Source organism: Schistocerca americana, chromosome 6 (genome assembly GCF_021461395.2).
Source record: "Schistocerca americana isolate TAMUIC-IGC-003095 chromosome 6, iqSchAmer2.1, whole genome shotgun sequence".
In the NCBI taxonomy this organism is placed as follows: Eukaryota; Metazoa; Arthropoda; class Insecta; order Orthoptera; family Acrididae; genus Schistocerca; species Schistocerca americana.
The window spans coordinates 396,686,295-396,713,758 of NC_060124.1; the positions used below are offsets into that span (position 1 = coordinate 396,686,295).

Genomic DNA, 27,464 nt, shown 5'->3' on the forward strand with positions numbered 1-27,464 from the left:
ATTGTATGCAACCGGTGGTGGCGTGTTTGTCGCTGTTAGTAGTAGTTTATCCTGTAGTGAAGTAGAAGTGGATAGTTCCTGTGAATTATTATGGGTGGAGGTTACACTCAACAACCGAGCTAGGTTAATAATTTGCTCCTTTTACCGACCTCCCGACTCAGCAGCATTAGTGGCAGAACAACTGAGAGAAAATTTGGAATACATTTCACATAAAGTTTCTCAGCATGTTATAGTCTTAGGTGGAGATTTCAATTTACCAGATATAGACCGGGACACTCAGATGTTTAGGACGGGTGGTAGGGACAGAGCATCGAGCGACATTGTACTGAGTGCACTACCCGAAAATTACCTCGAGCAATTAAACAGAGAACCGACTCGTGGAGATAACATCTTGGACCTACTAATAACAAACAGACCCGAATTTTTCGACTCTGTAAGCGCAGAACAGGGAATCAGTGATCATAAGGCCGTTGTAGCATCCCTGAATATGGAAGTTAGTAGGAATATAAAAAAAGGGAGGATGGTTTATCTGTTTAGCAAGAGTAATAGAAGGCAGATTTCAGACTACGTAACAGATCAAAACGAAAATTTATGTTCCGACACTGAAAATGTTGAGTGTTTATGGAAAAAGTTCAAGGCAATCTTAAAATGCATTTTAGACAGGTACGTGCCGAGTAAAACTGTGAGGGACGGGAAAAACCCACCGTGGTACAACAACAATGTTAGGAAACTACTGCGAAAGCAAAGAGCTTCACTCCAAGTTTAAACGCAGCCAAAACCTCTCAAACAGCAGAAGCTAAACGATGTCAAAGTTAGCGTAAGGAGGGCTATGCGTGAGGCGTTCAGTGAATTTGAAAGTAAAATTCTATGTACCGACTTGACAGAAAATCCTAGGAAGTTCTGGTCTTACGTTAAATCAGTAAGTGGCTCGAAACAGCATATCCAGACACTCCGGGATGATGATGGCATTGAAACTGAGGATGACACGCGTAAAACTGAAATGCTGAACACCTTTTTCCAAAGCTGTTTCACAGAGGAAGACCGAACTGCAGTTCCTTCTCTAAATCCTCGCACAAACGAAAAAATGGCTGACATCGAAATAAGTGTCCAGGGAATAGAAAAGCAACTGGAATCACTCAACAGAGGAAAGTCCACTGGACCTGACGGGATACCAATTCGATTCTACACAGAGTACGCGAAAGAACTTGCCCCCCTTCTAACAGCCGTGTACCGCAAGTCTCTAGAGGAACGGAAGGTTCCAAATGATTGGGAAAGAGCACAGATAGTCCCAGTTTCAAGAAGGCTCGTCGAGCAGATGCGCAAAACTATAGACCTCTATCTCTGACGTCGATCTGTTGTAGAATTTTAGAACATGTTTTTGCTCGAGTATCATGTTTGTGGAAACCCAGAATCTACTCTGTAGGAATCAACATGGATTCAGGAAACAGCGATCGTGTGAGACCCAACTCGCTTTATTTGTTCACGAGACCCAGAAAATATTAGATACAGGCTCCCAGGTAGATGCCATTTTCCTTGACTTCCGGAAGGCGTTCGATACAGTTCCGCACTGTCGCCTGATAAAGTAAGAGCCTACGGAATATCAGACCAGCTGTGTGGCTGGATTCAAGAGTTTTTAGCAAACAGAACACAGCATGTTGTTATCAATGGAGAGACGTCTACAGACAAAGTAACCTCTGGCGTGCCACAGGGGAGTGTTATGGGACCATTGCTGTTCACAATATATATATAAATGACCTAGTAGATAGTGTCGGAAGTTCCATGTGGCTTTTCGCGGATGATTCTGTAGTACACAGAGAAGTTGCAGCATTAGAAAATTGTTGCGAAATGCAGGAAGATCTGCAGCGGATAGGCACTTGGTGCAGGGAGTGGCAACTGACCCTTAACATAGACAAATGTAGTGTATTGCGAATACATAGAAAGAAGGATCCTTTATTGTATGATTATATGATAGCGGAACAAACACTGGTAGCAGTTACGTCTGTAAAATATCTGGGAGTATGCGTGCAAAACTATTTGAAGTGGAATGATCATATAAAATTAATTGTTGGTAAGGCGGGCACCAGGTTGACATTCATTGGGAGAGTCTTTAGAAAATGTAGTCCATCAACAAAGGAGGTGGCTTACAAAACACTCGTTCGACCTATACTTGAGTATTGCTCATTAGTGTGGGATTCGTACCAGGTCGGGTTGACGGAGGAGATAGAGAAGATCCAAAGAAGAGCGGCGCGTTTCGTCACAGGGTTATTTGGTAAGCGTGATATCGTTACGGAGATGTTTAGCAAACTCAAGTGGCAGACTGCAAGAGAGGCGCTCTGCATCGCCGTGTAGCTTGCACGCCAGGTTTCGAGAGGGTGCGTTTCTGGATGAGGTATCGAATATATTGCTTCCCCCTACTTATACCTCCCGAGGAGATCACGAATGTAAAATTAGAGAGATTTGAGCGCGCATAGAGGCTTTCAGACAGTCGTTCTTCTCGCGAACCATACGCGACTGGAACAGGAAAGGGAGGTAATGACAGTGGCACGTAAAGTGCCCTCCGCCACACACCGTTGGGTGGCTTGCGGAGTATAAATGTAGATGTAGACCGGATTTTTACGCACGTATCTTACGCGCAGAAGTAGACTAACTTTTACTTTCTGTATCTCGGAAACTGATAAAGATACCAAGAAAATTTTCAATTCGAGATGGGGATCTTAGAATATATCGTAAAAATTTCAAGCATTTGCTGTGCATAGCGGTCTTCAAATCCGCAGCTAGACTTTGGTACCCAAAAACCACGTGTTTTCGGTTTTCGTCAGGAACCGCCCCTGAACGAAATGGCGTCTCCGTAAGCCCCCTAAGGCGCACCACAGATCACATGTAACTCTAGGAGAACCAATCGATTTGCTCCATTTGCCTAAGCTGAAGGCAATGTATCGTATGCAGACTGACTCTGTATTGTAGGATAACATTATGACGATGCTTCTGTTAACAAATGGCCCCTAGTTCAAGAGCTACCTGAAACACCATCACGAACAGAACCCGAGGTATGTGCCCCGGAAAAATCCCGTTTATATGCTCGGCGCTTTGGAGCACGTTAGGTACCGCATGCTGTCGCATACGTTGAGATATTTACAAGAACCAAGAGAAATAAATGAGAATGGAAGACCAAACAAGAAGTGCTCGGATTAAAAAGGAGGTAAGACAGGGATCTCGTCGTTTGCCTGTTATTCAGCTCATACACCATAGGAACAGTGACGAAAATTGAAGGAAGCGTCACGAGTTTGTTTAAAATTCTGTGATAAGATACGACTGTAAGTTTGCTATTCTCAGTGAATGTGAAGAAATAGGATCCTTTGAACTCAATATGCAGTCTATTGAGCACACTCCCTTTCGTTTTTCTTCGGTTTACTCTGTATTATAAGTGATGAGGAGAAGGAAAGAGACTGGTGATGAACGTATCAAAACTGGGAATACTGGGCGATTTTAAGTGATTCTGTTATACTGTCAGCCAAACAACATACGGCTGACTAAACGAAGACATAAAAAGCAGGCTAGCCCAGGCAGACAGGACATTTCTGGCTAAGAAGTCTACTGGTATCAAACATATTCCTTACTTTTGAAGAAAATTTTCCGTAGTGCGTGTCTGGGGCGCTGAATTATGTGGAAGTCGATCACAAAATGCGAAAAAACCAGAAAAAGAATGGAAACGCTGAGAGGTGGTGCCAAAAATGTTTAAAGTTAGGTGGCCTAATAAAGTAAGAAATGAGAGACTTCCCCCTCAAATTCGATGCTCAGAGGAACACGTGGAAAACATTGGCAAGAAGACGGGGCAGAATACTAAGACACGTCTCAAGATAAAAGGGAATAATTGCCACGGTACTTAAAGGAGGTGTAATGATGAAAACAGTGGAAGAAGATAGATTGGAATACAAATTAATAATCGACTACGATGATTAAAAGCTACCCTGAGAAGCTTGGCGTGGCAGGCCGCATGAAGGCAGTCTTGAGTCTTATGGAGGAGAGATCTCCAATTTAATAATTAGCTACTGGGTATCCCGTAACACTCAATAAATGTTACTGTGTTGAAACTTTATGGCAGATTAGAACTGTGTGGCGGGCCGAGACGTGAACTCGGGACTACTAGCTTTCGCGGGCATATGTTTAATATCTAGGAAAAAAAAAAAAAAAAAATAGGTTCACGTACCCAGCTCGACATCGTGTCTAGTGCGTCTGAAGAGCACAATCGAGGGGTACATGGACTATCTGCACGCTATAACTGTTTAGTGCTGACACGCTGTCAGCTGTAGATGGTCTGTGGTTAAGGTTCTTTAAGACCTTCACTGTTCTGACCCCCCAAAATTTGGGTGTTTTACGTGTTGCGTCTGCAGTCGTGACCAAAAATTGATTAAGGGCTCTGAGAAATGTTTTAGCGGTGGTAGCTAGATAAGTTATTACGACAGGCTTAATTATAAACCATTTTGTTGTTTGACATCTTGGATATTCGGGAATCCAGCCGGATGTTCGCATCGTTCTCGCACGATATTTCAACAGCGTGTCTCGCTGTCTTCTTCAGGTACTACCTGAAGTCTCTGGTAGCACCTGAAGAAGACAGCGAGTCACGCTGTTGAAATATCGTGCGAGAACGACGCGAACATCCGGCCGGATTCCCGGATATCCAAGATGTCAACAGATCGCCGGGAAAGCTTGAAGAATTACATTTTGTTGTTTATTTGTATATCTTCGCATGACATTTCCATATGTTGCTTGATGTATACTTCCATCAGTGGTTTGTCCAACTTTTATCAAGCACAACATTACGTGACATCTGGAATCTATGGTTCTACTTTGAACAAAATGGTGGACAGCTGAAGTAAAGCAATAAATTGCAACAGGAAACTGAGGAGCACCGTAAGAATAGTAGTATTTAATATTGTGTATTAAACATGACGATGGTTATTACCTGGACTTAATTATATTTAGGTCTTCGACCTATTTGATTTGCATATTCAGAAACAACTAAGAAATTGAGGGACTTGCGGTCGTCAACGGTGGTAACAATCAGGGGAAAGGTCTGGAAATGAATATGCAACTTTATACATTTCATACAATGACGAGGTGTAACACCTAGAAGAATTTCAATCATCTACATCTGCATACATACTCCGCAATCCACCATACAGTGCGTGGCGGAGGGTACCTCGTACCACATCTTCTCATCACGGATATCTTCTCTCCCTGTTCCACTCCCAAACAGAACGAGGGAAAAATGACTGCCTATATGCCTCTGTACGAGCCCTAATCTCTCTTATCATTGTGGTCTTTCCGCGACATGTAAGTTGGCGGCAGTAAAATTGTACTGCAGTCAGCCTCAAATGATGGTTCTCTAAATTTCCTCAGTAGTGATTCACGAAAAGAACGCCTCCTTTCCTCTAGAGACTCCCACCCGAGTTGCTGAAGCATTTCCCTAACACTCGCGTGATGATCAAACCTACCTGTAACAAATCTAGCAGCCCGCCTCTGAATTGCTTCTATGTCCTCCCTCAATCCGACCTGATAGGGATCCAAAACGCTCGAGCAGTACTCAAGAATAGGTCGTATTAGTGTTTTATAAGCGGTCTCCTTTACAGACGAACCTCATCTTCCCAAAATTCTACCAATGAAACGAAGACGACTATCCGCCTTCCCCACAACTGCCATTACATGCTTGTCCCACTTCATATCGCTCTGCAATGTTACGCCCAAATATTTAATCGACGTGACTGTGTCAAGCGCTACACTACTAATGGAGTATTCTAACATTACAGGATTCTTTTTCCTATTCATCTGCATTAATTTGCATTTACCTATATTTAGAGTTAGCTAGCATTCTTTACACCGATCACAAAACCTGTCCAAGTCATCTTGTATCCTCCTACAGTCACTCAACGACACCACCTTCCCGTACACCACAGCATGATCAGCAAACAGCCGCACATTGCTATCCACCCTATTCAAAAGATCATTTATGTAGATAGAAAACAACAACGGACCTACCACACTTCCCTGGGGCACTCCAGATCAGAAGCACTCCAGATGATACCTTCACCTCCGATATACACTCACTCACCATCGAGGACAACGTACTGGGTTCTATTACTTAAAAAGTCAATCATGACACCAGCCGCAAAAGCCTACGTAGTTACATCATTGCTTAAGTGATTTGAAAAACGTGACGCCTGACGACCACTGTTTGGTTCGAAATGCGTCACTAATAATGTCTTAAAATAAACTGACATTGTGCCTGGTTACGGCACACACATTTCCTTTATTATAATTGTAACCAAAACCGTCAATAACGGCATTGATTAGTTTGAGGTATTCAAAAGACTTAACATCAATATTTAAGTTGACGGAACTTACCCGTGTTTCTGTAGACCTCATGTGGCTGCATCAGTGGCATGTTATCCATACTGCGGTAATATGATGGTTGCGACGGCTGATGATGATGATGCCGTCGGCCGCCGCCACAAGTGACTTCACTCCTACAATGCGAAGTGTTAATGAAAGTGTGCATCTTAGGTGAATATATTGACCATATCAAGCATATGACAGGCTCCGAATTCGCCCAGTTCGAAAATTGGGTCATCAGGACTGCCTGTCACTATCGCAAGATATCGCTAAAGAGAGGAAACAGCCCATGCTACTGCTGAGCTCCTGGGTCAGTGTTGCGGTCAGCAACGGTAGGATCTGGTGCTGATGACGCAGACAGAGTATCTACTGAAACAGTGGGAATAGATGTTGGTGTCACTTCAGTCTGGTTGTTACACTTCATGGTGGCAGCAGCTGTTCTCGGCACCATTACTATTACACTTTGACGCACATCGTGAGGTTGTGTTACCATTCCATATGGTGGTGTTCGATCGACGTTAGCTGCAGAAATCTGTAGTGCGACCGCAGACCCTGTCGAAGGACGGGTAGGTCGACGCATACGCTTTGGAGTGCGAGGTGCTGCGACAGTTCGTGGATATAGGAGTGGACTTTCTGGGAAAAGTGGTGATGGTCTGGGTGTCACAAATTTCGGAGTAGGTAAAGAAGTAATCCCCGACTGTGGAATATGCCTTCGGATGGCATAATATGATGAAGCAGGAGGTGGAGGCAGCTGGAGCCGCGGCGGAACACCAGGTGGCTGTAATGGTGGCTGCTGTCTGGTGTCACTCCGCGAGAGATCAAGTGGCTGCATCTCAGCAGGTTGTGTGACGAATTTGTTTGCACCTATTACGGCAGATGATTGAGGTACCTGCCACCTGGTTGGCAAATTTCGCTGGTTCGTTTGGACTGAAGCAACCTCGCTGAATGGTAGGGATGGCCACAGTGACGCTTGACTCATCGTGCTGCGATCTACACGTTCTCCCTCAACACGTGAAGTCTTTGCTTTCGAAGTCACTGAATAATTTAAGTGCTTTTCGTGTGTACCTCTCGAAAGTACTGTCTTTGCAATATTTTTTTGCACCCTTGTCTGAGCTCCTAGAGAGTTACGAAATTGTGACATGTTAGGTAACATAGAATTTTGGACAGAAGACGTAATTGTGTTTTGCATGGTTGATGTAGGGAACATCGCCAGTGTCACATTAAGGGACAGATCTTCTGTTGGAGTTGTGACAGACGTAGGAACCGTGGTTCGTGAGCTTGATGCAGGTGACATCACTGTTGGGTTAATAGGCAGACTTCTTGGAATGGTGAGTGGCGACGAATTAGGATTATCCTGGTGGAGGGAATTTGCCATACTGTTCGTGGTTTGAACTGTAGGTTCTGATCCTACCACCCCCGTCACTGTCGGTTCGACACCGTTAGTTTGCACTGGTGAAATGTTCTGTTGAAAGCCCGAAAATGTGTATGAATATGGCCCTGTAAGACCAGTCATTTGTGTGCTTGATGTCGGTAAACTCAGTACCATCGGATTTACGGACAGATTTGTTTGGTGAAAGGGAGTCGGTGACGAATCAGTATGGGAGCTATACGGAGAGAATGCTGCGAGGTACGTAGCTCCGGCTATCGGTACTGCCATCGCCGATCTGAAACCAGCAGTCTGTGCAGCACCTCTACGTTTGCGCATAGTAAGTGCGCTACGAAGCCTGGATTGTGTGCTTTGTGTTGGCAATCTTAAGGGTGTCTGACTAGCAATCGGATTTGTTGGCAAAAAGAAACTTGGGACAAAGTCAGAAGGTATCGGGTAGGGAGACAGTACTGAGCCGTACGTAGCTCCAGCAATCGGCACTTTGTCTAGCACCTGTGGTGCTGCCGATTGAACTCCACCTGTTGGCACTGATAAAGTAGTCCACTGAGTGCCCGACAGTAGCTCTGCAGAGGGCTTCACCGGCTCCATCGTCTGGGCTGGCGACGACTTGGGAGGCTCAGTGGTTACCACCGTTGCACCAGAGTTCTCCGAGTCAGCAGAAGTCACCACACCCATCACATGAGATCCCACTTTTCCATCCAGAGATTCGTTGTCATCAGAACTGATACTTATAACCCTGGTGTCACGAGCAGCCGGTGCTGTTCCTTCAACTTTATTTGTTTCTGCTTCATCTTTGCACTTCGATTCTTGTTTCATTTCAGAGGACTCCAACAATGGACAAGCTTCAGACTCACTGGTCGCATCCTGAAATACCAAACAGTTACGTTAGATATATATTTCTACACAGAAATAAGCAGTGCAGTAATAATTGATGAATGCAAGAGCTGAATCTGTGATGACTCAAGCCGAGACATTCTAGTGACGTCCAAACTCTAATAGAACTGAAAGAGTGAAAAAATAAATAAAAAAGCCACCAGCCCAGTTTAGAGCTACATGCGAGTCCTGAAACCGACAAATTCCTCCTGAGGATTCTGCATGTGAATCCCAAATAATGACTACATCGAATTCTACTCGCGGCGAAGGCTACATTGTGTACCATTGCAATTTCCACTATCTGTTGCAGTGGTGTATGGTTTGCAGAGAGTACGACTGCTGGTAAGCAGGGCTCCGACCTTTAACTTTGGCTTCCCTCGAGATGGACGTGGGAGGAAGCAATATATTTGTTTACTCTTCTAGGAACGTACGTTCTTTGAACAGTAAACCGCACCGTGACTAAGAACGGCTCTCTTGCAACGTCTGCCAATGGAGTCGGCTGAGCATATCCATGATGCTTTCGCGCTTATAAAATGAACATGTGACAGACAGTGGTGCTCTTCTTTGGATCTTCTTTGTCCCCTGTATCAGACCTACCTGATACGGATTCGATACTATCTAGCAACGTTAAAGTATTGGTCTCAGTGTTGGCCGAACGAATGTTTTGGAAGGTGCTTCCTTTGTTTATGGACAGCATTTCCTGAGCGTTCTTCCGATGAACCTCATCCTGACATCTCATTCAGGATTCATTTTAGGCAGTCGTTCCACTTCAAATCGCTCTATAAGCACACTCTTGGACATTTTATGACAGTAACTTCTTCCAGGTATTGTTCTGCAATTTTATAATCATACAATAAAGGGTGTTTGTTTCTATGTATCCACAATACGTTACATTTCTTTATATTGAGAGTCAATTGCCAATCCTTGCACCAAGCGCAAATCCTCTGCAGGTCTTCCTGCATTTCGTTGCAATTTTCTAGCGTCGGGACCTCTCTGCAGACTACAGCATCATTCACGGAAACCCTCATGGAACTTCCGATGTTAATTACCAGGTAATTTATATACAACGTGGTTATAATTAAACTTTCGGTACTAGAGACAGTGTAGACGGACAACTATTAGGTACGTTCGACAGCTAATGCAACCATTTCTTACTGGTTACTTTTATTCAGGATTCCAATACAACAGACTATTCCCCACTCTTTTGGCTATAAAACCCTAATTTTCAACATAATCTCCATTCCATGAGGCAGCCTTACGCAACCACCTTACTTGGAGGGCCTGTGTGGTACCACCCTACCAGTCGACGTCTGACCACGACGTCTTACTGTATTAATAACTTCATCACTGAGCGAGGTGGCGCAGTGGTTAGCACAATGGACTCGCATTCGGGAAGACGACTGTTCAAACCCGCGGCCAGATGTCCTCATTTAGGTTTTCCGTGATTTCCCTAAATTGCTTCCAGCAAGTGCCAGGATGGTTCCTTTGCAAGGGCACGGCTATTTCCCTCCCCAACCTTCCCTATTCCGATGGGACCGATGACCCCACTGTTTGGTCCCCTCCATCAAATCAGCCAACCAACCTCTCCATCACCCACGTTCTGCTTCTCGCGGAGTCCATACTTTATTGGGCGAAACAGATGGAACTCGGAAAGTCTGACATCCGAGCTGTAGAGTGGATGAGGGAGAAAGTCCAATAATGTTTTATGAGTTCCTCTCGCATTCGTAGACTTGTGTAAGGCATAACGTTGTCTTGGAAAGGAAATTCGTTTGCATTTTTGTGGCGACGAACAAGATAAAGTCTTTCCTCCATTTTGCTGAGGGTAGGTCAGTACACGTCATAGCTGATGATTGCATCTTGAGTCGGGACATCTAACACAACTCCTCCTTTAGAGTCCCAGATACGCATTGTCGTTACCTTACCGGCTGAGGGTGTGTCATCCTCTGAGCAGAGGTGATGTGGCTCCCTCCATGGACTGCCGTTTATTTTCCGGTTCAAAGTGACAAATCTAAGTTTTATTCTTAGATTCTTTTTTGGCGGCGACGAACCCTGCGGGCAGCCACCTGTCAGTACCCCAACTGGCGAACGAGTGTGTTACCACTACAGACAGAGACTTCCAGTTGGGCAGCAAAGTGTTTTATCGTGATCCATGCATCACCTCGAATGAAAATGTGGCCACGCTCCAACACTGCACGAGTCACAGCTGTGTGTGGATGCCGGCACGCGGAAGATCAGACGATTTATGCCTCCCCAACGACCTGTCGAGCTTTTCTTCACTGCCAGATCTCTTAGATATTCTGCAAGGGTCTGAGTATCTGTGATGCTCTGATTTTCCGCCAACAGAAACTCAATGACAGGTCTCTGCTTGGAACGCACCTCCTTTAAAGACGCCATTTTGAAGGTTGCATATAGCGCCACTAACTATAAGAACTTCATTGAGCTACGGGGGGCTGAAGATAGACAATTCCGTATTTTTCAACCAAAACTGGTCGAGAAAAAAATGTGTTGCATTAATTATTGAACGCCCTTCGTCTAGTACATCTACGTGATTACTCTGCTATTCACAATAAAGTGCCTGGCAGAGGGTTCAATGAACCACCTTCAAGGTTGGTTGGTTGGTTGGGTTAAAGATTAAAGGGACCAAACAACAAAGGTCATCGGTCCCTTGTTTCATAAAAACACAGAGCAGAGTGAAACTATCCACCAGTCTAGCGAAGCACTAAAAGAAAAATTCCGGGGGAAGAAAAGCCCCATAGTCCATTGTAAGACAACACGGAAAACAGAGCACAGCAACAAAAACAACATGGAGAACAAAGGCAGAAGGAATTTAAACTGCACAGCAGAGGACTGTGGCTGGCTGATCACGAAAATAATAGGATGAGCCAGCCACTCTGCAATACGGTAAAACCTCCAGACTAAAAGTTTAGGGCGGAGTCGAAACACAACACAAAACTAATTAAAAGAGAGAGCTCAAAAGAGGGTGATGTTAAAAAAAAAAATTTAAATGGACCTATAAAAGCCGCTTGCGCGAATAAAACTTAAAACCCGATCTGCCATAGAGACATTGTCACCTAAAAGAGATGATAAAGCACCCTGGAGATTAAAAGTTCGCCTGAGGGCGGTTAAAAGAGGACAGTCCAACAATATATGGGCCACCGTCAATTGCACCACAGCGACAATGAGGGGGGTCCTCTCGACGCAGCAGATGACCATGCGTCAGCCAAAGTGACCAATGCGGAGCCTACAGAGAACCACAGAATCCCTGCGAGAGGCCCGCATGGAGGAACCCCACACGGTCGTGGCCTCCTTTACACGCCGCAGCTTGTTGGGTACAGACAGGGTGCGCCATTCGTCTGCCTACATCCCAAAGACCCGACGGCGTAACACCGATCGGAGATCAGTTGCCGGGAGGCCGATCTCCAACGGCAGTTTGCGGGTGGCTTCTTTAGCTAGCTTGTCGGCATGTTCGTTGCCCGCTATCCCAACATGTCCCGGGGTTCATATGAACACCACTGAACGGCCACGTTGTTCAAGAGCATGAACGGACTCCTGGATGGCAACAACGATGGGATGGCGTGGGTAGCACTGGTCAAGAGCCTGGAGACTACTGAGAGAGTCACTGCATATGACAAAAGACTCGCCAGTGCTGGTACGAACACGCTCAAGGGCACGAAAAATAGCTGTTAGCTCTGCGGTGTAAACACTGCAGCCGTCCGGCAAGGAGCGCTGGTCGACATAGTCCGCATGAGCGTAAGCGTACCCCACACGGCCATCAACCATCGAGCCATCGGTATAGATAACCTCCGAGTCACGGGATGCGTCGAGGAGAGCAAGAAATTGGCGGCGCAAGACTGCAGGAGGAACTGAATCCTTTTGCCATTGGGAGAGGTCCAGCTGAAGCTGCGGCCGACGGATACACCAAGGTGGTGTATGTGGGCGGACCTGAAAAGCAGATGGAAGAGGCAAAGACTCGAGTTCACTAAGGAGTGACCGAACACGGATCCCAATTGCGCGGCCTGATCGCGGCCGCCGGCGTGGAAGAGGGACTGCCGCATCGGCGAAAAGGAGACGGTAGTTAGGGTGACGGGGAGAACAACGGACGTGGGCAGCATAGTTGGCTAAGAGTTGTTGACGCCGAATGTGGAGCGGTGGAACCCCAGCCTCAGCAAGTAGGCTATTAACAGGACTGGTGCGGAATGCTCCCGTCGCCTGTCGAACCCCACAGTGGTGAACGGGGTTCAGCAGTTGCAACGCTGAGGGCGACGCTGAGCCATACGCCACACTCCCATAATCCATTCGGGACAGCACAAGGGCTTTGTAGAGCTGCAGCAGCGTGTTACGGTCTGCACCCCAAGTTGTGTTGCTGAGGCAGCGGAGGGCATTCAGATGCTGCCAGCACTGACGCTTGAGCTCACGAATATGTGGAAGCCAAGTAAGCCGGGCATCGAACAGCAATCCCAGAAAACGGTAAGTGTCAACAACCCTGAGCGTAGCATCCTGAAGATATAGCTCAGGGTGGGGATGGACAGTGCGACGCCGACAAAAGTGCATAACACAAGTCTTCGCAGGAGAAAACTGAAACCCATGGGCTAGGGCACAAGCCTGCGCCTTGCGTATGGCTCCCTGCAACCGACGTTCTGCAACACCAATGGTGGAGGAGCTGAAAAAGATGCAGAAGTCGTCAGCATATAACGTGGGTGAGACAGACGACCCTACTGCTGCTGCAAGGCCATTAATGGCCACAAGGAATAGGGGCACGCTCAATACAGAGCCTTGTGGAACGCCGTTCTCCTGGATATGAAGTGAACTATGGGATGTGCCAATTAAACGCGGAATGTCCGAACAGATAAAAAATTCTGAATAAAAATGGGGAGAGAGCCCCGGAGACCCCACCCGTGCAACGTGGCGAGAATATGGTGCCGCCACGTCGTGTCATATGCTCTGGAGAGGTCGAAAAAGACGGAGACGAGGTGTTGGCGCCTGGAAAAAGCAGTGCGGATTGCAGACTCAAGGAAGACCAAAGTATCAGCGGTGGAACGGCCCTGACGGAAGCCGCTCTGGCATGGAGCCAGAAGACCCTGAGACTCGAGCAGCCAACACAGCCATCGACTCACCATGCGTTCCAGCAGCTTGCACAGAGTATTTGTTAAGCTGATGGGCCGATAACTATCCACAGTAAGCGGGTCCTTACCAGGCTTCAGCACCGGAATGATGGTACTTTCTCGCCACTGCGACGGAAAGACACCATCACCCCATAGGCGGTTGAAGATGGCAAGAACACATCGCTGACAGTTCGGGGACAGGTGTTTGAGCATCTGATTGTGGACGCCATCTGGCCCAGAGGCTGTATCGGGGCACTGTGCCAGGGCGCTCCGGAGTTCCCACAAACTGAATGGGGCGTTATACGCCTCAGGGTGGCGAGAAGCGAAAGAAAGCCGTTTGCCTTCCTCCCGGCGTTTGAGCGCGCGAAACGCAGGCGGGTAATTCTCCGACGCAGAGGCCCGAACATAGTGCTGTGCAAAATGCTCGGCGATTGCATCGGCATCGGTGGATACTGTCCCGTTGATGGTAAGCCCTGGGACACCTGTAGAGTACTGCAATCCAAAGATGCGCCGAATCTTCAGCCACACCTGGGAGGGGGAAGTATGGGAACCAATGTTGGAAACGTACCTCTCCCAACACACCTGTTTCCGCCGTTTGATAAGCCTCCGTACCTGAGCACGGAGACGTTTGAATAAAATGAGGTTCTCCAAAGACGGGTGCCGCTTATGTCGCTGAAGAGCCCGCCGACGTTCTTTAATGGCGTCAGCGACCTCTGGAGACCACCAAGGCACCGACTTTCGCCGGGGGCACCCTAACGAACGAGGAATGGTACGTTCCGCAGCGGAAACAATCGCTGCAGTCAGTGTCACAACCGCCACATCGATGGTACCATGGGGGAGAGATTCAACAGTGGCAGCAGAGGAGAACGTGTCCCGGTTTGCCTTGTTAAATGCCCATCTAGGCGAGCGCGCAAGGGAGCGACGCTGTGGTAGTGAAAGGAAGATCGGAAAATGGTCACTACCACACAAGTCCTCGTGGACTCTCCAGTGGACCGATGGTACAAGCCCTGGGCTGCACAACGACAGATCTATGGCCGAGAACGTGCCATGCGCCACACTGAAATGTGTGGCAGCGCCAGCGTTTAAGTGGCAGTGGTCGAGTTGGGAGATGAGATTCTCGACCTCCCTGCCTCGGCCAGTAACCTTCGTTCCACCCCACAGGGGATTGTGGGCGTTAAAATCCCCCAGGAGAAGAAAAGGCGTGGGGAGTTGGGCGACAAGTGCAGCCAACTCGGTCAGGGAGACTGTACCACCTGGTGGGAGATAGACACTGCAGACGGTTATGTCCTGGGTAGTCCTTACACGGACAGCCACAGCTTCCAATGATGTTTGAAGGGGCACAGGAGCACTATATACAGAGGTAAGAACATACACGCAGGCTCCACCTGACACACAATTGTAAGTGCTATGGTTGCAGTAATAGCCCCTGTATCCACGAAGGACAGGGGTCCGCATTGCCGGGAACCAGGTTTCCTGGAGGGCAATGCAGAAAGCAGGTGTCAGTCTTAGAAGCTGTCGTAGCTCAGGGAGATGGCTAAAATAACCGCCACAATTCCACTGGAGGATTGTACAAAGCGTGTCCGGTAGGGGCATTCAGGCACTGAAAAGGCAAATTACTTGGCAGGGTCACATGCTGCCACCGACAGAGACAGACGTCACTACGGCCATTGTGTCTGAGGAGACGGCGAGATCCAGGTCATCAGGGGACGCAAAGAGCTCGACCTCGTCCTCAGAGGCTGAGCTGACAGGGAGCATTGGTGCGGGAACCACTGGGTCCTTATCCTTCTTGGAGAGCTTCCTCTTCTCTCTCTTGTCTTTGGGAGGAGGGTTGGCATGCTGGGAGGGCTTTCCTGATGCATTATCAGGAACAGAGGAAGAGCGTGAAGCCCTTCGACCAGCAGCTGGTGGCTTCTTCAGCCACTGGCTAGTGTCTTGTGAGACACTGGGGAAGTCCTTGGAAGGGACTCCCCCAAGGGATCCCTTCCGAACAAGGGAGGCCGGAGGAGGCTGTTGCATCTCTGGCTGAGCAGCCAGGGAGAGCTGTCGCTTCCCCAGCTGAGGAGCCGGAGAGGGCTGTCGCCGCTCCGGCTGAGAGTTGGTGACTAACGTCCCCGGTTGCTTGGGGCGCACTGCTCTCAAACTCGATGTTTTGGGAGCAGTGGAAGAGAGAGCGGCCTGTCCCAGCGGTGGGGCAGACGTTACTTGATTTCTCTGTGGGCCAACAGAGAAGGTAGTCTGTGTAGGAGCTGGTGGCGGCAGTGTGACGGTAGCATAACTCCTCAACAGAGGTGTAGGGGTGAGTCGTTCTAATTTCTTCTTTGCCTCTTGGTAACTTAAACGGTCCAAGGTCTTAATTTCTTGTATCTTCCGCTCTCGTTGATAGACTGCACAGTCTGGTGAGCAGGGAGAATGATGCTCCCCACAGTTAACGCAGGTGGGAGGCGGAGCACATGGAGCATTAGGATGTGGAGGTCGTCCACAATCACGACACGTGGGGCTGGAAGTGCACCTGGAGGACATGTGTCCGAATTTCCAGCACTGGAAGCATCGCATAGGGGGCGGGACATAGGGCTTGACATCGCACCGGTATATCATGACCTTGACTTTCTCAGGCAAGCAGTCGCCCTCAGAGGCCAGGATGAAAGCACCGGTAGCGACCCTATTATCCTTCGGCCCCCTAAAGACACGACGGACAAAGTGTACACCTCGTCGTGCCAGGTTCTCACGTAGCTCGTCATCAGACTGTAGCAGAAGATCTTTATGAAAAATAATCCCCTGGACCAAATTTAAGGACTTATGGGGAGTGACAGTAACGGGGATGTCACCGAGCTTCTCACAGGCGAGTAATGCCTGGGACTGCACAGATGAAGCTGCTTGTATCAAAATGGCCCCGCTCCTCATTTTGGAAAGAGACGCCACTTCCCCAAACTTATCTTCGAGATTGTGCACGAAGAAAAGAGGCTTAGTCCCCAAAAACGAATCCCCATCAGTTCTGCTGCATACAAGGTATCGTGGCGAATACGGCTCCTGTCTGTCTGCAGCCCTACGTTCCTCCCATGGTGTGGCTAGGGAAGGGAACGACTTCAGGTTATATGTCACAGCGTTAAATTCCACCTTACCACGCTTAGAGACATTGGCGGTCGGACGACCACCAGATTGAGATTTCACCCGCTTCATTGCGGGGCATCCGCCCCGATGCCACCCACTCCGACCAGGGGCTCTCCCCACGGGCGCCACCCAGCCACAGCAAAGGCCACCTGGCAGGATGGCCGTTGCCGGGAGTCCCGATGCCCCAGAGAGACGAGCATCTACTCCTTGGCTTACGTGGGGAGGTGTCAGCTCAGGCATCGGCAGTACGATCCCTGTGTTGTCAGGGGGCTACAACCTAGAGGGTACATGACGACCCCACCACAATGGGCTGGCTACCGTGCTGGATTTTGGGTGCCATGGGTAGTCCATAGTGATCGTGGGTGTAGATGGAGACGCACTAAGGGCGGTACTTACACAATACATCAGGTGTCTATGCCCAAAATGAGGGATGGAGGGTGAAGGTACGACGCCAAGACGATCAAGAGTGCCAAGGTCGTAGGGCACAGAGGACTGATGGTGCACCACGTATGGTGTCGTTCCCCAAAAGGCTCGTACTTCTGTGGAATTTGGAAAAATGGAGGTCAAACCCTAATGGGGACCATCACATTAAGGCCAAAACGTTTGAGACTCCTTTTAGTCGCCTCTTACGACAGGCAGGAATACCGCGGGCCTATTCTTACCCCCGAACCCGCAGGGGGGGAACCACCTTCAAGCTGTCTCTCTACCGTTCCACTCTCAAACGGCACGCGGGAAAAACGAGCACTTAAATTTATCTGTGCGAGCCCTGATTTCCCTTATTTTATCGTGATGATCATTTCTCCCGATTTCGGTGGATGCCAAAAGAATGTTTTCGCAATCGGAGGAGAAAACTGGTGATTGAAATTTCATGACAAGATCCCGTCGCAACGAAAAACGCCTTTGTTTTAATGACTGCCACTCCAACTCACGTATCATGTCTGTGAGACTATCTCCCCTATTTCGCTATAATACAAAACGAGCTGCCCTTCGTTGTACTTTTTCGATGTCATCCGTCAGTCCCACCTGATGCGGGATCCCACACCGCACAGCAGTACTCCAGAATAGGGCGGACAAGCGTGGTTTAGGTAGTCTCTTTAGTAGACCTGTTGCACCTTCGAAGTGTTCTGCCAATGAATCACAGTCTTTGGTTTGCTCTACCCACAATATTATCTATGTGATCGTTCCAGTTTAGGTTATTTGCAATTGTAATCCGTAAGTATTTATCTGCATTTACAGCCTTCAGATTTGTGTGACTTATCGCGTAATCGAAATTTAGCTGATTTCTTTTAGTATACTCATGTGGATAACTTCACACTTTTCTTTACTCAGGGTCAATTGCCACTTCTCGCACCATACAGGTATCTTATCTAAATCATTTTGAAAGTCGTTTTGGTCATCTGATAACTTTACAAGACGGTAAATGACAGCATCATCTGCAAACAATGTAAGACGGCTACTGAGATTGTTTCCTATGGCGTTAATATAGGTCATGAACAATAGAGGGCCTATAACACTTCCTTAGGGAAATCGGGACATTATTTCTGTTTTACTCGATGACTTTACGTCTATTACTACGAACTGTGACCTTTCTGAGAGGAAATCACGAATCAAGTCGCACGACTGAGGCTATACTCCGTAGGCACGCAGTTTGGTTAGAAGACGCTTGTAAGGAACGGTGTCGAAAGCCTTCTGGAAATCTAAAAATATGGAATCAATTTGACATCCGCTGTCTATAGCACACATTACTTCATGAATATAAAGAGCTAGTTGTGTTTCACAAGAAGAGTATTTTCTGAATCCGTGCTGACTGCGTCAATCGTTTTCTTCGAGTTACTTCATAATGTTAGAATACAGTTCATGTTCCAAAACCCTACTGCAAATCGACGTTAGTGATGTAGGCCTGTAATTAAGCGTACTACTCCTTCTTCCCTTTTTGGGTATTGGTGTTACTTCAGCAGTTATCCAGTCTTTAGGTACGGATCTTTCTGTGAGCCAGTCGTTGTATATAATTGTTAAACATATTTTATCAGCATACTCAGAGGAATCTGATTGGTATACAATCTGGACCGGAGGCCTTGCCTTTATTAAGTGACTGAAGCTGCTTAGTTACACCGAGGATATCTACCAACTTTCTCATCTTGGCAGTTGTTCTTGATTGGAATTCGCGAATATTTACTGCGTCTTCTTTGCTGAAGGAGTTTCGGAAAACCGTGTTCAGCAATTCTGCTTTAGTGGCATTGTCATCAGTGACTTCACCGTTGTTATCGCGCAGTGAAGGTATCGATTGCGTCTTGCCACTGGTGTGCTTTATGTATGACCAGAATCTCTTTGGGTTTTCTGCCATATTTCGAGACAGAATTTATTGTGGAAATTATTAAAAGCATCTCGCATTGAAGTACGCACTATATTTCGATCTTCTGTAAAACTTTGCCAATCTTGGGGATTTTGCGTTCTTTTAAATCTGGCATGCTTTTTTCCGTATGTACCTTAAAGGTACCCAACTCTACAGGAATCATGTTCAGATTGTGCGCTTCGGGATTTGCGTTGTTTGGAGTGCGTCATAACTTGCCGTTAGGCGTCAGTGCTGGTGCGACGACGTTTGGAGGAACTCAGACCCCCAAGGACCAAGGACATGCAGCGTGAACGGCACATGTTGCTTTGATCTACTTTGCCAAGATGTGATTCCCGTTATTCGGGGAAGACGTTTTGAGTCGTCTGTTTTTATGCATAAGGGTACTACTACTCACATTGCTAGTGAGGTCACTGTTACTCTGCAATAAGTTTGGAGAAAACAGAATCATTAACCGTCGTTCCAAACTGCGTGTCCACCAAGATCATTAGATTCGAACCAGTGTCACTTCTGGCTGTGGGGTTACCTGAAGGTAAGGATTTATCAATAGGATATTAACACATGTAGTCCAGTCAAATGGCGATTCTCGTGAAAACTTCGTAGAAGTTTTTGACAATCTTTTTATATTTTCGAAGGCGCTGAATCCGAATTATTTAAGTCCAACCAAAATAGCTACACAGAAATGCGCATCTGCTACCAGGTCAGGAATTGGCCCAGTCCAACATATTATTGAGCGTCAGAATTCACTGCTTTGTCTCATCAAGGTTCATAACAGTCTCTCGCAGCCCACTTTAGGCACACAGTACACCAGATTCCGTAGATTGCCTTGAAGCGTTTTTTGCTGACCCAGAGATTCTGGTGTAATAGTCGATCCACACAAAAATAGTTTTTTTTTAATCAGATTCCAAGTGAGCAGATCAAGTTACTTTTCGTCTGGAACCAGCCGTAGCCTCTTCGCCTCCACAGAGATTAATTTTTTGTTAGTTTACTTTTTCGGCATGGTTCATGATCCTTAGTTTTGCCCTTCGAAAGAACAGCTATACGATTCCTTCTCTTACTTGGTTCAAGAACACCCTTCAAGCGCACTTCGGGCGTAAGTGACCACATTTTTCTCCCACAACCCAGTACACTGTCAAACAGAATGCACTACTCCCTTGAACTCATTATGTAAGAGTATTTTCTACATTTAAACCGAATTTATCGATCGCAAATGCAAATACATCGTAGGGGGAAAGCGTAAACAACAACCGGCGTAGGTGACCAACGCAAAGGACCGGCTTTCCGCCGTCAGGAGTAGAAGACACCTGTCTTCTCACGAGCAAAGTACCAACCACTGAAGTAACATCGTAACTGCTGGAGGATGGAATTCTGCAATGGGTATGTAACAAATTACGTTAAGGCCTCGGGGTTGTAGGTCCTGAGATAGTGCTATTTCGAAGCTGAGGAAATGGACCAACGTCGACACGCCCTATATGCCATACTGTTTGACGAAAATTTAGCTCATATCTAACATGCGGGAAATTTTTCCTTCTTTATTTTCATAAACAGTCAATTCTGCCGGAAAGTGCGTCGTTTCCGAGTTATACTATAAGCGAAAAAACAAGAAGTCCAGTTTCGTGGTTTGTAAATTTTTGATCCATTTCCGGACCGACATTTTGGTGGGACTTTGAAAATTCGGATTCAACATCATCGAAAATATGTAGAAATCTTGTTAAATTCTTCTGCGAAACTTGCAGCTATTTGGTCGTTATGGGCAACATTCGACTCCATTAACGGTGGAGATGAGTGTAGCGGCCGATAGCAGAGCAGTGTGTAGTGCTGTTCCAGGTTGTCGTAAATACATATGGTCTTCACATTTAGCATCGTTTGTAAACTGGAATGTGAACACAAAGTTTGATAGTCCTATGATCACTCGTTTCTCATGGGGATCCTCTGAAGTAGCGAAAGGCTAATTATAACCACCCTATAGATTATGAAAATGAATGGTCTTGTGAAAGTACCCTGTGACACTCGCGAACTAATTTTACGTCTGAGGTCACCTCTCAGTCCAGAATGATGTGTGTTCTGTTTAGTAAGAGCGGCAGATAGGCATTTCAGATGACCCCTGAGGTCATCAAGAAAATTCCAACTCCGGCACTGAAAATGTTGAGCTTCAATGGACCATATTACAGAGCATCGCTAAACACGCCTCCGACATGAGCTGAACACGGTATTGTGAGGTATGGAAGAGACCAATCGTGATTTGACAACCGTGTTAGGAAGCTGTTACGAAAGCAAAGTGAGATTCACTGTCAATTTAAACGCAGGCAAAGCCTCACAGACAAACAAATATCTAACGATACCAAAATTAATGTAAGAAGAGCCATGCGTCAAGTGTTCAACGAATGCGAAAGTAAAACTCCACAACATTGACAGAAAATCCTAAGTTGCTCCGGTCTTGCGTTAAATTAGTAAACCGACCGAAGCCATCCGCATACACACACTGTGACCATAATGGTACTTAAATCTAGACTAACACAAAAAACGCCGAAATACGAAGCGTCTTTTTTCAGAGCTGTTTCTCAGAGGAAGGTAACACCATAGTTCCTTTAAGCTGTCGTACTAACGACAAAGTGAGAGGTACCGAAATGAGTGACCATTGGATAGAAAAGAAACGTGAAATCGCTTAAGCTAGGGAAGGCCACTGGACCTGACGGGATACCATTACGATTTTACACAGTTTGCGAAAGAACTTGTCCTTCCCAAGCAGCAGTGTACCACATATCTGTACAGGGGTGAAGCGTTCCTGACGATTGGAGAAAAAGAAGTTACTTCAGTTCTCAAGGAAGATTGCCAAGCAGAGAACAAAACTATAGTTCCCTATCTCTGACTTAGGTCTGTTGTGAAATTGCGGAACATTATTTGCGCTTTCACACAATTTTTTCTCTAGGAACCAAAATAGGTTACGAAAACAACTATCGTTTGTAACCCAACTCGCTTTGATCTTCCACGGTACCCGGAACGCAGTAGATACAGGTTCCCTGGTGGCGGCTGTGTTGCTCGACTTGCGGAAGGCATTCGATACAGTCCCAAACTACCGTCTAATTAAGAAAATACGGGTGTATGGAGCATCAGACCAACAGTGTGATAGGCTGGAAGAATTTCTAGACAGAAAGGTCTTCCTGCTTTCCTTTGTCTTTCTATTCAGAACCGTATTCAGTAATCCTGTAATTGCCTTATGGTCACTGACTCCCCATCCTACGCTGATTAGGGAAGTTCGAGTCTGTGTCACGAACTTTTCTAAGACCTTATCTTCACCAGTCTCTAACTGCCCAGGCTGATTTTCGGTTAAGGCACCTTTAACAATTTCGCATGATGCTCTGTCCCTACGATCCGTCATAATCACTTTAGTCTCGCAGTTTATACCTGAAAAGTTAAAATCTCCACCTAAAACTACAACGACAGAAATTTAAGCGGAAACATTCCAGTCGAAGTTTAAAATTTCATTGCGATTTACATCTGGTTTCAGCCACTTCTTGTCCCCCTAGTATAATGTGACTATACACCACTGCTCGTAAGAAAATCTAAAACTTAAGAGCCTGGAAGGGGGGGGGGGGGGGGGGGGAAAGGACGAAAAGGTCCCAATAATTTTGGTATATGCGACGAGGCAATACGAGAAACTGTCTTTCTAATGCTTGTCGAACTGATGTTTGTGACAGAGCATCTATTTGGAGGACTCAACCATCTGATGCGCCATTGAATTAAAATGTCTAGATTAACTGGTTTCATTCATGTCTTTGGCATAGTAGATGTGTGGTTGGACACCACCGACGTGATTGTAGGAATGGTAACGGGAAAGAGGGTCGAATAAACAGGTGTTGAACGCAAAAGGGAACCCCCAGGAATGCTGCGCGGAGTTCCCGGTAAGTTTCGATACAACGAATATGAATAATTAGTTTTGAAGTCTAGTTGGAATAGTGAAGGGGAGAAAGCACAAGTCTTTAACACACACAGTGGGCATGTGTCTGTGGAAAGTTTGGATCTCGTAGGACAGAAGCGATTCAACCCTCTATGGTACTACAGGGTGGCGCACGAAATGTGTTACCAATTGTTTCTTTCGCAATTTACGACGCACATTAGATATCCCGCTGGGATCTCTACAGCAGTACCAGCAGAGCTTGGAAAAACAAATGAGTTACGAAATGACGTGTAATTCACGATACTGCCGTTAGGAGACTAGTAAGCAGCAATGGCTGACAATGGAAGACTGACGACATAGCAACGATCGGCAATTGTGTTACTTTTTCATCAAACGAAAAGCCTTGTTGTGACTCAGAGGCGTTTTCGACAACAGTTTAACACACGATGGGTCCCTTGCAAGAAGACTATACATAGGTTGTACGATAAATTTGTACAGGAAGGAACAATATTGAAACCGAAGCGACCTCGGCCTAAGCCTGTTTGTTCGCCGGAGAATGTTGAAGCGGTACGAGTTGCTGTACAGAGAAGTCTCGGGAAATCGTGTAGAAAGGACACATTCATGTGGGTTTTTTAGGTTAGAGAATTCCCTCCCTAGGCCCGACAAGACGCTTCCTGAGACGCTGCAAGGTAGGAGTAGGCAAAATGCAACAGGGAATAACAATATTAATGTGCTAATAGTAAACTGCAGGAGCGTCTATAGAAAGGTCCCAGAACTGCTCTCATTAATAAACGGTCACTATGCCCATATAGTACTAGGGACAGAAAGTTGGCTGAAACCAGACGTAAACAGTAATGAAATCCTAAACTCAGATTGGAATGTATACAGCAGAGAGAGGCTGGGCAGTGAAGGGGGAGGCGTGTTTATAGCGATAAGAAGTGCAATAGTATCGAAGGAAATTGACGGAGATCCGAAATGTGAAACAATTTGGGTGAAGGTCACGGTTAAAGCAGGTTCAGACATGGTAATTTGATGTCTTCATAGGCCCCCTGGCTCAGCAGCTGTTGTGGCCGAGCATCTAAAGGATAATTTGGAAAATATATCGAGTAGATTTCCCCACCATGTTATAGTTCTGGGTGGAGATTTTATTGCCGGACATAGACTGGGAGACTCAAACGTTCATAACGGGTGGCAGGGACAAAGAATCCAATGAAATTTTTTAGAGTGCTTTATCTGAAAACTACTTTGATCAGTTAAACAGAGAACCAACTCGTGGCGATAACATATTAGACGTTCTGGTGACTATTTGAAACAGTTAATGCAGAACAGGGAATCAGCGATCATAAAGCGGTTACTGCATCGATGATTTCAGCCGTAAATAGAAATATTAAAAAGGCAGGAAGATTTTTCTGTTTAGCAAAAGTGACAAAAAGCAGATTACAGAGTACCTGACGGCTCAACACAAAAGTTTTGTCTCAAGTACAGATAGTGTTGAGGATCAGTGGAAAAAGTTCAAAACCATCGTACAATATGCGTTAGATGAGTATGTATCAATCAAGATCGTAAGAGATGGAAAAGAGCCACCGTGGTACAACAACCGAGTTAGAAAACTGCTGCGAAAGCAAAGGGAACTTCACAGCAAAACAAACATAGCCAAAGCCTTGCAGACAACAAAAATTACGCGAAGCGAAATGTAGTGTGAGGAGGGCTATGCGAGAGGCGCTCAATGAATTCGAAAGTAAAGTTCTATGTACTGACTTGGCAGAAAATCCTAAGAAATTTTGGTCTTATGTCAAAGCGGTATGTGGATCAAAACAAAATGTCCAGACACTCTGTGACCAAAGTGGTAATGAAACATAGGATGACAGACTAAATGCCGAAATGCTAAATGTCTTTTCCAAAGCTGTTTCACAGAGGAAGACTGCTCTGTAGTTCCTTCTCTGGATTGTCGCACAGATGACAAAATGGTAGATATCGAAATAGACGACAGAGGGATAGAGAAACAAAATCGTTCAAGAGAGGAAAGGCCGCTGGACTGATGGGATACCAGTTCCATTTTACACAGAGTACGCGAAGGAACTTGCCCCCCTTCTTGCAGCGGTGTACCGTAGGTCTCTAGAAGAGCGTAGCGTTCCAAAGGATTGGAAAAGGGCACAGGTTATCCCCGTTTTCAAGGAAGGACGTCGAACTGATGTGCAGAACTATAGACCTATATCTCTAACGTCGATCAGTTGTAGAATTTTGGAACACGTATTATGTTCGAGTATAATGACTTTTCTGGAGACTAGAAATCTACTCTGTAGGAATCAGCATGGGTTTCGAAAAAGACTCGTGTGAAACCCAGCTCGCGCTATTCGTCCACGAGACTCAGAGGGCCATAGACACGGGTTCCCAGGTAGATGCCGTGTTTCTTGACTTCCGCAAGGCGTTCGATACAGTTCCCCACAGTCGTTTAATGAACAAAGTAAGAGCAGATGGACTATCAGACCAATTGTGTGATTGGATTGAAGAGTTCCTAGATAAGAGAACGCAGCATTTCATTCTCAATGGAGAGAAGTCTTCCGAAGTAAGAGTGATTTCAGGTGTGCCGCAGGGGAGTGTAATAGGACCGTTGCTATTCACAATCCTAAGGAAATGCAGTCCGAAAACAAAGGAAGTAGGTTACAGTACGCTTGTTCGCCCACTGCTTGAATACTGTTCAGCAGTGTGGGATCCGTACCAGATAGTGTTGATAGAAGAGAGAGAGAGAAGATCCAACGGAGAGCAGCGCGCTTCGTTACAGGATCATTTAGTAATCGCGAAAGCGTTACGGAGATGATAGATAAACTCCAGTTGAAGACTCTGCAGGAGAGACGCTCAGTAGCTCGGTACGGGCTTTTGTTAAAGTTTCGAGAACATACCTTCACCGAAGAGTCAAGCAGTATATTGCTCCCTCCTACGTATATCTCGCGAAGAGACCATGAGGATAAAATCAGAGAGATTAGAGCCCGCACAGAAGCATACCGACAATCCTCCTATCCACGAACAATACGAGACTGGAATAGAAGGGAGAACCGATGGAGGTACTCAAGGTACCTTCAGCCACACACCGTCAGGTGGCTTGCGGAGTATGGATGTGGATGTAGATGCAACTGGGAATATCCAGACGCTCCGTTCAACGCATTCTTAAAAGTGACCTCCATATGTACCCATACAAGATAACCTGTGCACAGAAGCTCACTGAAGAACACAAGCAGCAGAGACTGTTTGCTCAGTGGGCGGAGGATAGGGAAGACACTCTCAACAACGTTTGGTTTTCAGTCGAGGCGCATTTTCATTTAGACGGTGTGGTTAACAAACAAAATGTAAGCTTTTGGGCCACTGAAAACCCGCAAGTGCTTCATTAACGACAACATTCTCCGAGGATTACAGCGTGGGCAGCAATTTCCAGTCACGGACTTATTGGACACTTTTTCTTTGAAGAAACTGTGAACAGCGAGCGTTATTTAAGCATGCTTCGCAATAGCTTCATTCCACAGCTTCTTGTTACTGCCTTGCCCTTCAACACGCAGTGGTTTATGCAGGATGGATCAAGGCCACATACTGCAAACACCGTGTTGGAGTTTTTACACGAGCATTTCGACATGCGGATCATTTCACTCAGGTTTCCAGGTCGCTTAAATGACGGACAAAATTGGCCCCACAATAGTCCAGACCTCAATCCATGTGACTTTTTTCTTTAGGGGTACCTAAAGTAAAATTTTCCCGAAACGTCCACGTGATTTAATGGAGCTCAGAAGACATTCTTCAAGCTTGCAGTGAAATTACGGAAGACATGTGCCGTACGGTAATCACTAACTTCAGTGTTCGTTTAAAGGAAGTTAGGAACGAAATGGTGGACATATTGAGCATGTGTTGAGTTAGAACAAATCTCCATGGACGGCTCTTCATTGTAGTATATGTTCCTTTCAGATTGTATAGACAAAGTTTATATTCAGAAATAAAATGGTAACACATTTCGTGCGCCACCGTGTATTTACGTGGCGTTTGGGATAGTAATGTGGAGTATTTGGGTCCAGCAGTGACAGGTTTTCAGGCGGGGATATTGCGTTTTAATCAGTAGGTAGAAGTCGTGCTCCGAGTAAGTTATGGTTACTGCACGATCTTAGGACTGGACTTTCTGACAGCACAGCATGCCAAAATTTACCTTAGCTTAACTTAGGGGGACGTTCCAGCTAGAGGAGACGGCCACCAGTGAAATACGAACATAAAGTGCAACAATCTAAAGATGTAAACCACTGAAACTGCAGTCAATACAAATAATGAATAATTCGTACTTCATTATGCAACAAGGTACCTGGAAGTTGGTCTGAGTAA

General features: G+C 46.3%; 1 protein-coding gene across 1 annotated transcript in view; it reads right to left on the reverse strand.

Annotated features, from left to right (window-relative positions):
* Window positions 1–6,682: 6,682 nt before the first annotated feature.
* Window positions 6,683–27,464, reverse strand: part of LOC124620166 (mucin-5AC-like) — a 65,396-nt gene continuing 44,614 nt past the window's right edge. Inside the window, exons 4-5 of the mRNA XM_047146835.1 lie at window positions 8,238–8,641; window positions 6,683–7,286 (exon numbers count right to left, since the gene is read on the reverse strand). Coding sequence (XP_047002791.1) covers window positions 6,683–7,286; window positions 8,238–8,641 — 1,008 coding nt within the window. The remainder of the gene's footprint in view (window positions 7,287–8,237; window positions 8,642–27,464) is intronic.